The sequence below is a fragment of the Phaenicophaeus curvirostris genome, chromosome Z (genome assembly GCF_032191515.1).
Source record: "Phaenicophaeus curvirostris isolate KB17595 chromosome Z, BPBGC_Pcur_1.0, whole genome shotgun sequence".
Lineage (NCBI taxonomy): Eukaryota > Metazoa > Chordata > Aves > Cuculiformes > Cuculidae > Phaenicophaeus > Phaenicophaeus curvirostris.
Genome location: NC_091431.1, coordinates 25,848,279 through 25,862,734, shown reverse-complemented (window position 1 = coordinate 25,862,734; position 14,456 = coordinate 25,848,279). Strand labels below are relative to the sequence as shown.

General features: G+C 43.3%; 1 protein-coding gene across 1 annotated transcript in view; it reads right to left on the bottom strand.

Annotated features, from left to right (window-relative positions):
* Positions 1–13,970, bottom strand: part of DAPK1 (death associated protein kinase 1) — a 95,474-nt gene extending 81,504 nt beyond the window's left edge. The window contains exon 1 of the mRNA XM_069881224.1: positions 13,865–13,970. Coding sequence (XP_069737325.1) covers positions 13,865–13,926 — 62 coding nt within the window. The 5' untranslated portion in view covers positions 13,927–13,970. The remainder of the gene's footprint in view (positions 1–13,864) is intronic.
* Between the last annotated feature and the right edge of the window lie 486 nt (positions 13,971–14,456).

Sequence of the window (14,456 nt, the reverse complement as noted above, 5' to 3'; positions counted from 1 at the left end):
TTGGCTGGAGCTTGCTGGAACTCATTTAGTCTCAATACAGATACATCTGCTAAAGCCTTTTCAGGAGTCATCTTATAGTATAAAAAGCAGAGTACTCACACTTGTAAACAGTTCAAGTAATAACTACATCTATGATGGGAAGGAAAAAGCCAGAAAGAAGGTGAGATAAAGTAGAGAAATGCACAGATTTTCAGGCAAAGTGCTACCCTTGTTGTTACTTATGGCATTAAAAAGGAGCTTGCACATACAGGTACCTAAAGGGATCAATGTCTAAGAACATACCCATATAAATGAAGAACATAATATACCATGCCAGTACTTAATGCCAGAATTTGAGTCTTAATGCTTCTGCTGTTCACTGTTTCATTTCCCCCCCTCACTTCAACTTTTCATGCAATTTGTAAACTAGCTCAGCAATTAACTTGAAATCATAAGTTTGTCTTTGTATTTGTCAAGAGATGCACACGATGTACATTTGACTCAGCACTGAACATAAACATGCAGCCATCACTCACTCAAATTCTTAAGCTGGGCTGAACATTAAAACCCATAAGCAGAACAAACATTTGATTTTGGTCATGCTGAAGACTGTTGTTGCTGCTATTTCATAATATGTTTTGAGTAGCAATGGGTTTTGAAGCACACCTGAAGTAGGAGTTTGTCCTTCAGCTTGGGAAGTGTCTAGCCATAATGCTTATTAGATCTCAGTTATTCCATCCACTGTTTCTTCAGAATGAGCAGCTTTGCGTTGCTTCACCTTTTCAGAACCTCCCTGTTTTATAGCACATGACCTGTGATCTTAATGAGCAATAACAATGTGTCTCTAGGCAGCATTTCTACGAAGATTTTGACTCTACACTGAATGGCCACAAATAAGAAAACATAAATGCACATTTGCAGCACAGGTGCACCACTTAGATACACTAAACAGTGCTAATGTAAGGAAACATTTTTTCGGTACATTTGGAAATCATTTAATGGGATGAATGATCCATACTTTATCACCAAACACTTTCTAGAAAAAGGCTAAAATCTAATCACTTAAAGCAGAAATCAGGAAGTACTGCAAAGCCCCAAACAAGTTTGCCCAAAAATGAGAGCGCTAAAGGTGTAGAATGGATTTCATCAACTTTCTTACTTTCCATCAGGTACTAAGAATCACTGCAAAATTGATGGGTATCTTACTAACCTTTCAGTACCACAGCACAATAAGAAACATACTACTTCAAGCTTATACTCCACAGAAGGTGGCAGAGTTATTTTTGTGGGGGAGAACCGGTTTTTCCCTCCAATTGTTAATCTGATGTTAGCTAAATACATAAGAAACTCCCCAAGCAATACAATCTATAAGCACATTATTTAAGCCAAAAAAATCTAAGCCAGTGATGAAAATGTTGCTTTTCCTTGACTGAGAGCAACTCTTTAAGAAGACATGGCGTTACAAAGCACAGCTTGTGTCACATACAGAAATTTCATACCAACTGCCTTAGTACTGTCCATATACATTGAGAGTTTATGAGCTATTTACAGCCAAATAACTGACTGGTTCTCAGCTCTTCAGCCTTTATTCACAACTACTCACTTTCACAGACATGCTTGGGCAATTACCAATACAGAACATTTTCAAAAAAAGTATTCCGGGTTGTCCTCTCCGACCTCCGCGCAAAGGAGGGCTTGTCTGGCTAGCCTACAGCTGCTACTGTGTGAAAACATACTCAGACTGTGTAGTCACTGATCTCATTGTCCAGAGTTAATTGACAATCAGGTTTTGCTTCCCAGTTCAGAGCAGCTCTTCCATGTGGTCTTAGCTGGCCCACCTGCACAGCACTGATACAGAGCACGTGGGGCATGGGCTTTACAGTGCAGACTAGGCCAGCATCGGTCACAAATGGAGGCTTCCCCATCCCTCTGAACATCCATTCCTATACTATGACCCTGGTGATCCAGTTCAGGGAGCTCAATCTGTAATCCTCTCCTGCTTTTAGGCTGCACCCTGGATAGTGCCAGTGCCAGCACAGGAGAAGCAGCAGAAGAATTCGGCTCAGCAGCTGAGGAATAGGATTATCCCATTCACTAGCCCATTAGGTTAGTTTAGCCACCCTATAAAAACAGCCACACAGCAGAGCAGGCAGACAAGACAGTGCTGACAAACACACCCTTAGGAGGGACAGTAAACTGAAAGTTTATTTTTAAAGCAACAAAAGGGGCAGCAGAAGTGGATCAGCTTTGTAAGATATAATTGGGAACAGTTTGTTCTTCAGTTAATGCTATACCTGGCAACAAAAGCAGGAAAAGTGATCCTTATTTTAGGCAGGAATGTGAAGTAAATAGTATCAGAAGACCCTTTCAAACAAAAAGCAATGAGGAAAAATGATACATGAGGAACTAAGCCATTCCCTGATGTGCTTTCCTTTCCCAGGGAATCAACAGCAATTCTGCGCAGATGGCCCTTCTCACGGAAATAAGAAAATACTGCCAGACAGATAATATACCCCAAAAGTGCTAACTCCCATACCAAAATTTTTGAAGTCTATGGTTGAAAAAAAAAATCAAAACAAACAAACAAAAAATCCAGAAAAGATAAAGAAAGCAGAAGGAGGCAAGGTGAAATATCAATCTCTGGGATTACATCTGCATCACCTTCATTAAACTAACAGGAGCCAAGTGTCCCAATAATGAATTCAGAGTCTGCAAGAAGACAGGTATCAAAAGAAAGCTAAAATGTGTCACCATCCAAGACTCCCATGTACTCTTTTGTTGTTGATGAGGCTAAAGTGCTAAGTTCTTGGCCACAAAATTGTTGTAACCAAGTGAAACACCCACTAACACTGTTATCCTCTGTGGATAAAGGAAATCTCCCATGCCTCAATCTCAGTTAAACTTGGAAGAATTATTTAGTTGTAAACCATGGTAGAACATAATACAATGCTATCAATGAACATGGAAGTTGGCTTCACCTCATTATACCTATATAACTAAACAGAGTGAGCATAGTACCAAATAACACACACCACACAAGTGTACATAACACTGTATGTTTTAAAGCATTGGCTTTCTTAGTAATTTAGAAATACAGGATTACAAAAGACCACCTCAGCTCAGCAATAAAGTCCAATTCTCTTAAGCTGCAGACAAACTTGCAATAGTCAACAAGACTAAAAATTTCAGAATACAGAGAAAGAAGAGATAAGAGATCACTTTTCTATAACAAGACAGTTAAAAGTCATAAAAGACGCCCGAAAATGAACACCCTTTCTCTGTCCTGTAAAAGTAATAACTCCAAAACACCACAGCTTCAAGAGACTGTGTGAACTGGGGAAAATGACCCTTAGCTATCAGCTCCCTGACACAAGAGCAGGTACTCTACAGGCACACCCACACAGTACCTCAAGTCTTATAATGACTACTTACTGATACTTGACAGAAAATCCAGAAAAGTGGCAAGAGCCCAGAAGCCAGTTTACATCCTGGATGGAAAGTAGGGTTTCTCAAGTAACTTGTAAAACCTTAGGAACACAGTACTAATTGATCACAAATAAAGATACAGTAGAAATCAAGTATTTCCAGTACACTTAGCTAACTTAACACCCCGTTTAAGCAAGAAGCACAAAGATAGAATGCTACTGCCCAAAGCAAATTTTTTCCTTTCCAAAGGCTCACTCCTCTGCATAGTTGAGCAGAAAATTTAATTAAGTTACACCTTTCAAGCAGGTTGTACACACAGTTATAATTTATACTGACTGTGAACTCTTCCAACCTTTGGATATGTCCACTTATGCTTGTGATCACCCAGTAAGAAATAATTTTTCTTCACAGAATCACAGAATCACTAGGTTGGAAAAGACTCCCAGGATCATCAAGTCCAACCATTCCTATCAATCACTAAACCACACCCCTCAGCACCTCATCCACTCATCTTTTAAACACCTCCAGGGAAGGTGACTCAACCACCTCCCTGGGCAGCCTGTTCCAGTGCCCAACAACCCTCTCCATGAAAAATTTTTTTTCCGATGTCCAGCCTGAACCTCCCCTGGCGGAGCTTGAGGCCATTCTCTCTTGTCCTGTCCCCTGTCACTTGGGAGAAGAGGCCAGCTCCCTCCTCTCCACAATTTCCTTTCAGGTAGTTGTAGAGAGCAATGAGGTCTCCCCTCAGCCTCCTCTTCTTCAGGCTAAACAACCCCAGGTCTCTCAACCACTCCTTGTAAGACTTGTTCTCCAGCCCCCTCCACCAGCTTCGTCGCTCATCTCTGGACTTACTCCAGAGCCTCAACATCCTTCTTGTGGTGAAGGGCCCAGAACTGAACACAGGATTCAAGGAGCGGTCTCACCAGTGCTGAGTACAGAGGGAGAATAACCTCCCTGGACCTGCTGGTCGTGCTGATTCTGATACAAGCCAAGATGCCATTGGCCTTCTTGGCCACCTGGGCACATTGCTGGCTCACGTTCGGTCGCTGTCAACCAACACCCCCAGGTCCTTCTCCTCCAGGCAGCTTTCTAGACAGACTTCCCCTGGTCTGTAGCACTGAACAGGGCTGTTGTGCCCCAAGTGCAGGACCCAGCATTTGGCCTTGTTAAACCTCATCCCATTGGTCTCAGCCCAGTGGTCCAGCCTGTTCAGATCCCTTTGCAGAGCCTCCCTACCCTCCAGCAGATCCACACTTCCACCCAGCTTAGTGTCATCCACAAACTTGCTAAGGGTGCACTCAATGCCTTCATCCAGGTCATTGATAAAGACATTGAACAGGGCTGGACCCAGCACTGAGCCCAGGGGAACCCAACTTGTAACTGGCCTCCAGCTGGATTTCACACCATTTCCCACCACTCTCCGGGCCTGGTCATCCAAGCATTTTTTCCACCCAGGAGAGTGTGCGCCTGTCCAGCCAGAGGCTGACAGGTTCTGAAGCAGAATGCTGTGAGAAACTGTGTCAAAGGCTTTACTGAAGTCCAGGAAGATACATCCACAGCCTTTACCTCATCCAGTAGTCGAGTCACTTTGTCATAGGAGGTGATCAGGTTAGTTTGGCAAGACCTGCCTTTCATGAACCCATCTTGACTGGGCCTGATCACCCAGTTCTCTTGCATGTGCTTCATGATAGCACTCAAGATCACCTGTTCCCATGACTTTCCCTGGCACTGAGGTCAGACTGACAGGCCTGTAGTTCCCTGGATCCTCTCTCTGAGCCTTCTTGTAGAAGGGCACAACATCAGCCAGTGAAGTGGAACTTCCCCAGTCAGCCAGGACAGCTGGAAGATAATGGAAAGGGGTTTGGCAAGCACATCTGCCAGCTCCTTCAATACGCCTGGGTGGATCCCATCCGGCCCCATGGACTCATAGGTGTCTAGCTGGGCAAGCAAGTCTCTAACCACCTCCTGTTGGATCATGGGAGCTTTGTTCTGCTCCTCTAACTCCTGGGTATGTACACACAAGGAACAACTGTCCTTAATATTAAAGACTGAGTCAAAGAAGGCATTAAGTGCCTCAGCCTTGTCCTCATCCTTTGTCACAGTTGTTCCATTTGCATCCAATAAGGCCTGTATATTATCCCTGATCCTCCTTTTATTGTTAATGTATTTACAGAAAGATTTTTTGTTATCTTTCACCGACTTGGCCAACCTGAGCTGTAGCTGGGCTTTACCCGTCATGATTTTTCCTCTGCACAACCTCACTTCCTCCATGTAGTCCACCCAAGACACCTGTCCCTTCTTCCAAAGCTCATATACATTCCTCTTCTTTTTGATGTCCCTCAAGATCTCCCTGCTCAACCAAGCTGGTTTTTTTCCTCACCAGCTACTTTTCCAGAACATGGGGACAGCTTGCTCCTGAGCTGCTAGGATTTCCTTTTTGAAGAGCTTCCAGCTCTCGTGGGCTCCCTTGCCCTTAAGGACTGTCTCCCATGGGACTTTGCCAACCAGAACAGTGGCTGGAAAGCTGCCTGGTGGAAAAGTCTCAAGTCTCCTCTTTTAAAAAGCTTCTTCCCACAGCTTCATCACCTTAGTGTTTCTTCTTTAGAACAGAACAGCAGTAATCTCTTAGAAAGGGAGGAATGAGAGGACTGAGTACCACATAAAGGAAGATGTAGGAACATACTGCACAACAATATGGGGAGACAACTGCCCCTACAATTCATCTCTGGTATTAGACTGTTCCATAACTGCACCAAAACCAAAAGGAATGTCACTCAACATCTGACCAAAACATGCAGGTTCCACTCTTGCTGTGTTACCATCAAGTGATGAGATCTCAGAGTTTAAGAACATTACCAGTATCAGACTCCTTGGCACAAGGTCTTGTACACCATTTTGCTAAATTTCACACCATTTTTGTTACTCCAAAATTCACTGCAACAGAACTGTTTAGGCTTGAAGATCTTTAAGCTTTATCCACACTACTGCCAGCTTCCACCAATCTCAACCATGAACCTCTGGTGGTTAAGTAGGATCTACTATGTTGCACTGTTAGTCAATGAACACTTTTCATGTTTGTTGGATAACCCTCCTTTGCAACACCTACCTTCTAGGGGGGTCAAAATACAATTTGAGAAACAACAGCTTTATTTGAGACAGACTTCCTGTACAAGCCACAACCATCCAGGAAATAAACTTCTGAGCTACTTCTTTAGCTGGCACATTTTCTTCAGAACATAAAATTGTACCAATAAGCTGCATAGGTCTGCCAACTATGCCAATTAAAACCAGAAGGATACCTGGCCATGAAGCGTAGCTGCGCATCTCACAGGAAACATGCAGTTTCCTCCAAAAGCTGATACAACTTTGAATACCTATGACCAATTGCAACAACCATCCATCAAGGTTACTCCAGAACCACTGCACAGTCCACCGTTCTCCTGATTTCCATCATAACTTCCTTGTAGTTGGTTTACGTTCTTCTGCCTATGTAGTAATGCGACTCTTTATCTCTGTCCCTCCTACCTATTAAACTTAAGGTAGATTTATGGAGGCAATCACAACTTCAAGCAGGCTGAGATTTCACAGAGCTTTCAGCTGATCCAAGCATGCACGGCTGCCATAAATCAGATATAAGGTGATTTTTTTTCTCCTTTGACAGTACTGCTGCAACAAAAGAAATCCCACAGAGAAACACAAAGCAGAGGAAAGTGATACAGCTCCTTTCAGCCACTAACAGCACAGACTGAGCCTGGCACACAGCTCTCAAAAACACACCCTCAACATTCCCTATCCTAAGCTTAAGGAGCCGATTTATGGTCAATACACACAGCTCCAGCAGAGGAAGTGACATATCCAAACATCTGTAAAGAGAGGCAGCACAGAGCAAAAAGAAGAAACACAAAATGACAAAAAAGCAAACTCCCGAAAAATTGAATGAAATTTTCAGCACACCCTTAACATACCAGTTCCAGTATTGTGCCTCACTGAGCCTGGCTAGAAGAGAAATCAAAGACAAGCATTTTTATCTGCTTTCTGATGAGTTTAGATTTACAAAGATTCATGCATTTAAACTGAAGGCACAGAATAATCAGCAAGCTCTAGTTTTAATTACACTTCATTTTAAAAGACCTACAAAGCAGGCATTATTCTCCCACCGAGTGAGAAAGCAAGACCAAGCAGTTATACTCAAAAAAGCATCTGCACCTCTTGTGCTTTTCATGCAGCAAACCTCTCAGAAGGTTTTATAAGGGAGTAATTGTTACCAGTAGTGCTGTATGGTGACAGCCTCATGCAGCCTGCACAATCAGCAGCTCACAGGTTTATTATGTGTATGTGAAAAGGAGGCATTTTGAGACATGGCTGGGAGGTAAAGTGACTTGAGACGCAGAAGAATAATTCCTCCTACCACACTTTCCAGATAAGAGACCTTCTTTTTCAGTACCCACGCAACCACCAGGGCTAGGACTGGCAGACAAGCATGGAATATGCAATTTCTTCTCTGAAAGCTGACAAGATCGATAAAACATTTATACAGTTCACAAACAGCACAGATATGAGTTCTTTGCTTTAATCCAAGTATCACAATTTTTCAGCTCTTAAAAAAATAAGCACACAAAGACACCAACCAACCATGTTTCCTGCTCAAACAGCAGCTCTGTGGTCAGCACTTTCAGGGTTCCTCATAGGGTCCTTGTCCCTGAAAAACTCATAAAGTCTACCCAATTTACTGTAATTAATTATCATGCTCAACTAGAATTTGAGCACATACAGTTACAGCAGCAGTGAACACCACACTTGCAGTATTTACAGTTGTGCCTGTATAGATACCACAGGAAATCCTACCACAGAAGTCTGCACCTTCTGCATCTTCAGCATTTAACGTCCCTATAAAAAGGAAGGTTAACACATGCCTTTTAACACAGCGATGGAGATGAGGTTACAGCAAGAAAATACAACAGAAAGTGGAAACTTCAATGTAGCACAGTGAAAAATTTTATACCTTATGCATACTACTTTTAGACTTAGCAGACCACCTTCCACATTGCTCCATCCCCCTCATACGACTTTCTAATTTGATAATTAACAGGAAGAAATGTTACATTAGAAATGTTACATTAAAGACAGTTGCCACAGGTTTAAAATGTGACCATTCTGAAAGGAAGTATCATCTCACAGTAATTTAACATCCTATACACCTCACAACATAATTTAACCATACTCAGACAACTTTAGTACATGGGCTAGATATCAAGACTATTTTAGGTTGTCAAGTCTGAAATGCGTCATGAAGGCCAAATTCCAGTTGCCATCCAAGTATTTTTTCGTTCAGTTTTTGCTTTCCTCCTCAAAAAGGAGTGCAGTGTAGTTACAGTTACGGTGTTTGGACAGACAGCCCAACAGCCTTCCTGTTTCTAAAAAGCAATGTTTCTAAAAACTAGTATGTTGATAACCAAAAACACATACATGCATGCATAAATACACTATGTTCTGCCTACACATTTCCTGCTTACTACAAAAATCAGTTTCCAGTGCCCAGAAAAAAAGGCTCTTTTCACTTAATGGTAAATGAACGTTTTTCAGATTGTGAATACACATGTGCACAACTCTCTGTTCTCCTTCATCAGCATCTTCATCATGTTATTCTAGGCATTTTTCTGTTACAACTGATAAAGCAATTGGATACCTTAGACAGGGGTTAGCTTACTACTTTTTCAGTTAGCATCTCTGCTTGGTGACCTACCAAGCAGAATCAGATCAGTTTCCAAAACTGCTGAGATTCATCATTGTTTCTGTTGACCAAGACGCAAGCATCTCCCTATTATGTCCAAAAGGTATAAAGAAGCTTCGGGTTTAAAATTGTTACATACTTCTGTCTACTTTTTGAATCAACAAGTATCTAAATACTGCAAAGCACAGTGCAACGCAAATACCATTCTTCAATTCCAAAATTTTATTTCAACGTTCATCTTTTTTAGGAAGCACATGAAGATTTTAAGAAAAACAAAAGAAAAACCAAAACCCACACAAATTGGGGTAGGATGGAGTGTAGGAGATGAAGGAGGAAGGAGCTGTTTCTAAGACCAGGAACTAAATCCCCTTAATTCACTTACACAGACAAAATATGTATCTCTTCCATAGCTTTGTTTGCGTGCCACTCTCTATAATTATTAACTCAATGCTGCATTTCTTTCAGTGCTGTGGCAATTCCCAAATAAGGCCAGTCACAGGAGGGTAAAAAAAATATTTTGATTAGTTTGATCTGGTTTCAAGGTGCTTATTTGTGTGCTCACCATGGTGAAGTTAATACTAAGTAACTTGAATTCTTGTCGTTTGGGTGGACTGAAGTAAAAGCACTGCAGCAGAGTATTTAAAATGCATAGTAAAACCACTTGCAACTGCAGACAGAATCAAAACAAACAAAATAGCTTGAGTAAATCTGTTCTCTTTCACAATGATCTCTACTACCCCTTAAAATGTCATGGTTAGATGACTACTTAACACATCTGCAGGCAGCCTGAACAATATCACCAGTAATCTCTAAGATGAAAAATAGGGTATGCAACGAAACGTACACAATGATCAAGAACACAATATTCTTATCCATTCTGTGCGAAAGACAATATTTGATCTTCAAGTCTCAAAAGAATGTTTTGGTACAAATGCTTAAGATAAACCAACTTGAACAGCCCCAAACATGTTGGAAGAAATTACATACAGGCAAGACAAATAAGGCTGATCCTGCCAACACTCACAATTCCAAGTTCTTTTTTTTTTCTTATTCTCCCCAGATGCAAGTCAAAACAAACCAAAGAATGAAATAAACCCAAACATTTTTGTAAAAGGATGAGGACCATTTATTCAAAGGCACTGTGAAACACCAGAAAATTAGCATGTGCTTTTTTTTTTTTTTATGCCCAGGCACACCACTACCCCTTCTCCTTAGTGTTAAGCGATACTTACCTTCCCTTTATTTATTTCAATCAAAACTTTCATTTACACAACCCACTTACTTTCTTCAAGACACCTTTTCCAGATTGCTTTCTGATTCAAATTATTTTTTTTATTCTTGTTACTGTCAGAAGTATTATAAGGTAATAAAGACACCTAAATAATTTACAAGGGAAAATAACAAAGATTATTAAAATTTCTGAGTATTTCCATCTTCAGTGAGCTTTCTCAAAAGGCAGGTTGGCCAAGGATTTCAAGACTCATTCATTTAAACACATCTCTGTCAAAAAACCCTCATCTGTTCATTTTTTTTACTGTGTTTGCTCTATGAGTGCAGCTAACAAGGAGGAAATAAAAAGATTTTTTCCCAAAAACAGTTTGGTTTCGCAAAATGGAACAGCTCATCTCTGCTCCGCTTAAGTATTCAATCATGGTTTGGATTCTCAAATGAGCATAAGAAATTTGAAAGTTAAAGACATTTTTAATATTCACTGTTCTCCGAGTTTTGAGTCTTTGGGTTGAAATTTGCACCTATATTTACATGCAAACGTACAGTGAGAAGCCTACCAAAGGGGAAATGAGGAATGGAAAGCCATGAGATTCACAAGAGTGTATTCCATGCAACCCCAGAATTTAAAGTTTAAAATTTAAGTTAAAAACACCACTGAACTAAGCCATAAAACAAGTACACCAAGATGTACTTACTCTTACGATTTTATGGCAACACTTCACAGCGGAATAACCCTGGTTTCCCAAAGCAATGCTGAAGTGAAAGCTTTGGCCCCTTGGAATAACTGTGTTCCATATTTAATGCAAAAGCCCTGTCAGATATTTCGCAGCGTTTTACTGTCCACTGGTATTTTCTCACAAAAGTATATGAAAATTTATGAGCTTCTCAATTTTCTTTACTTTCATCAAGGAAAAACAAGAGAAGAGTTTAACGTTCTTTTAAATTCTTAAAATATTATAGGTTTAGATTGCATGACAAGCTTATATAGCATTAACATGAGTAAGAACAAGCTCAGTACTGTAATACCTTGCCTGTAACTGATCACATTAATATACCAATCTTTTACTGAATCACATTATCCAAAATTCTGTCAATTTAAAAAACTTCATGTTTTCTTTAACTATATAACACTATTCAGTATTTTCACTTCCTTGTACCGTAAAAATGAAACACTTGGTCTTCAGTGCTATATTCTGGACCTAACATGTGACTTACAAAGCATGTTTGTTTGGAAAAATCCCCATGTATTTAAATATTTCTAGTGTAATTGGCCTAAGGGCAATAGTTTTATTTCATAAATATTTCTTAGGGACCAAACATTTCCTTTATATTATCTTTAAAACAAAAAAAGATACAAGACACTGCATAAACCTTAACACCTTCTGAACTAGCATACCAACATCATCTTTTCCCTGAAGAACCTCAAGAAAACACAAAGCTAATTTCTAGATTCGTATTTATTATTTTCTATATAGTAAATTATGTATCACTGTCTGTAAGGACAAGCATAGTTTTAAAAGTCCAGAAACATAACCGTGAATTTCAGAACACTTTATACGTTCTGGCCAAAAAGAACAGAAATCAAATAGAACAATTTTATGTGTCCAAACAAAATATTTAGACTGCACAGCCTGAATTTATGGTTCAGCACGATAATATGACCTTCTAACAAGGTATGCAGTAGGTTAATATGATTTTGCTGTCCAACACAGCCTGTCATTCTAGACGTATAAACAATCCAACCCGGAACACTATGTGAAAACAAAAGTAAACATTCATCCTGTACCCACACAAGTTAGGGCAACAATCTTGTGCATAAATGGGGTGGTTCATTGTAAATACAGTCCAAAGAACTTACTGATAATGTGGGGACTTTTTGTTTGTTTGGCTGGGGTTTTTTAAGAAAGTGTTGTATTTGTAATTTCTTGCCTATGACAGTAGTTTGTTCGCAGCACTTGCTTTTACTAGGGTGTTCACTGGAAAGCTACGCATAAGTAGCCATGGGATTATCTGCCCCACATACATTGGCCCGTGGCAATTGAACACTGATCCTAAGCTTTGGAATCCTGGAACGAACACTAGGAAAGATCCTGCCATACTGATGTGCTAAAACACCATCAGATCCTCCATCAAAGAAGTGGAAAAGAAGATGGAAGGAACCGGACACAACAGAATTCAGTGTTAAACGAGGAGTTCTGAAACACGGAAATCACTGGGGGGGGGGGGGGGGGGAAAGGGCAGGACCAGCAGCTTGAGCTCTTTACACAAACTGTGTGCCAGGAGGAATGGCCATACAGCAAGCCAAGCAACAAGGCTCAAGCAGGCAGCGCTTCATCCGCAGCGCTCTGCCACACATCCCCCAAGACGGCTCTCACAGCGATGCCAGGAAAGCAATCCCCACCGCAGCATTACTGAAATGCAATTACAGAGTTACTCTCACTTCTCTAATCGCGTTATTAAAGCAAAACCAGCACGCGATATGCATGGAGTCCTCCTCTACCATCACAGCGCAAACTTCTGCCCTTAAATGCCCACTGCATTCCCTGGCACCCGTGATTCCACAGCCAGACGGGTGACAAGGTTCCAACCAGGAACTGCCCCAAATCCCATTGCACCCATATAATAAAGGCAAATGCACCACAGCTCAAAACCCAACTCCCTTTCCTGTTGTTCCAGTACCTGAAAGGGCTACAAAAGAGCTGGAGAGGGACCTTTTACAAAGGGTTCTTGTACTGACAGGATGAGGGGGAATGTCTTTAAATTGGAGAGGGGCAATTTGGACTAGACGTTAGGAAGAATTTCTTCACAATAAGGGTGGTGAGGCACTGGCCCAGGTTGCCCAGGGAAGCTGTGGCTGCCCCATCCCTTGGGGTGTTCCAGGCCAGGCTGGATGGGGCCTTGGGCAGCCTGGTCCACTAGGAGGTGTCCCTGCCCGTGGCAGGGGGGTTGGAACTGGGTGATCTTTCAGGTCCCTTCCAACCCAAACCATTCTGTGATTCTATGACAAAAGCAAATGTGCCGCAGATCAAAACCAAATTCCCTTTCCTATCCTTTCAGCACCTGAAGGGGCTGCAAGAGATCTGGGGAGGGACCTTTTACAAAGCATGGAGTAATAGGATGGGAAGGAACTGCTTTAAATTGGAGAGAGGCAGATTTAGACAAGACATAAGGAGGAAATTCTTCACAACGAGGGTGGTGAGGCACTGGAATAGGTTGCCTAGAGGCAACGGGTATCGACTGGAGAGGGGCAGATTTATCCTAGACATAAGGAGGAATTTCTTTATACCGAGGATGGCGAGGCTCTGGCACAGGTTGCCGCGGGGAGCTGAGCGTCCCTCATCCCCGGAGGTGCCCGAGGCCAGGTCGGATGGCGTGGTGGGAGGTGTCCCTGCCCGCGGCAGCGGGGCTGGAACCGGCTGACCTGCCCGGTCCCTTCCCATCCCGCCGCCCAGCGATCCCGGGGCGCCGCCCTCGCGCCCCTCGCCGCCGCGCACCCACCTGCCCAGCTCCTCGCCCGTCTCGTAGTGCTCCTCCAGGTTCTCCTGCCTGAACACCGTCATGGTCGCCGCCGTCAGCCCCTGCTCGGCGCCCTCATCCCCCGCCCCGCGGACCCGGCCGACCGCCCCTCCACCCCCCCGGCACGGGCGGCGGCAGGAGAAGAAAGCGGCGCCCCCCGCCCCTTCCCCGCCGCCCGGTCGCCTCGTTCCACCGAGGCTCCGTCGCCCCGGAGTCGCCCTCCTCCGCCCCTTCACTCTCTCCTTCCTCCTCCTCCCCCGCCTCCTCCTCCTCCTGCCCCTCTCGCCTCGCCCGCTCCGCGACCCGGGAGGCGGCGACACCGCCGCGCGCGCAGGCACCGCGCCCCGCCCCGCCGGGCCAATGGGAGCCGCGCCCCGCCCCGCCCAGCCAATGGGAACGGCGCCCCGCCCCGCCCAGCCAATGGGAGCCGCTCCCCGCCCCGCCCAGCCAATGGGAGCCGCTCCCCGCCCCGCCCAGCCAATGGGAGCCGCGCTCCGCCCCGCCCAGCCAATGGGAGCCGCGCCCCGCCCCGCCCAGCCAATAGGAACGGCGCCCCGCCCCGTCCGGCCAATGG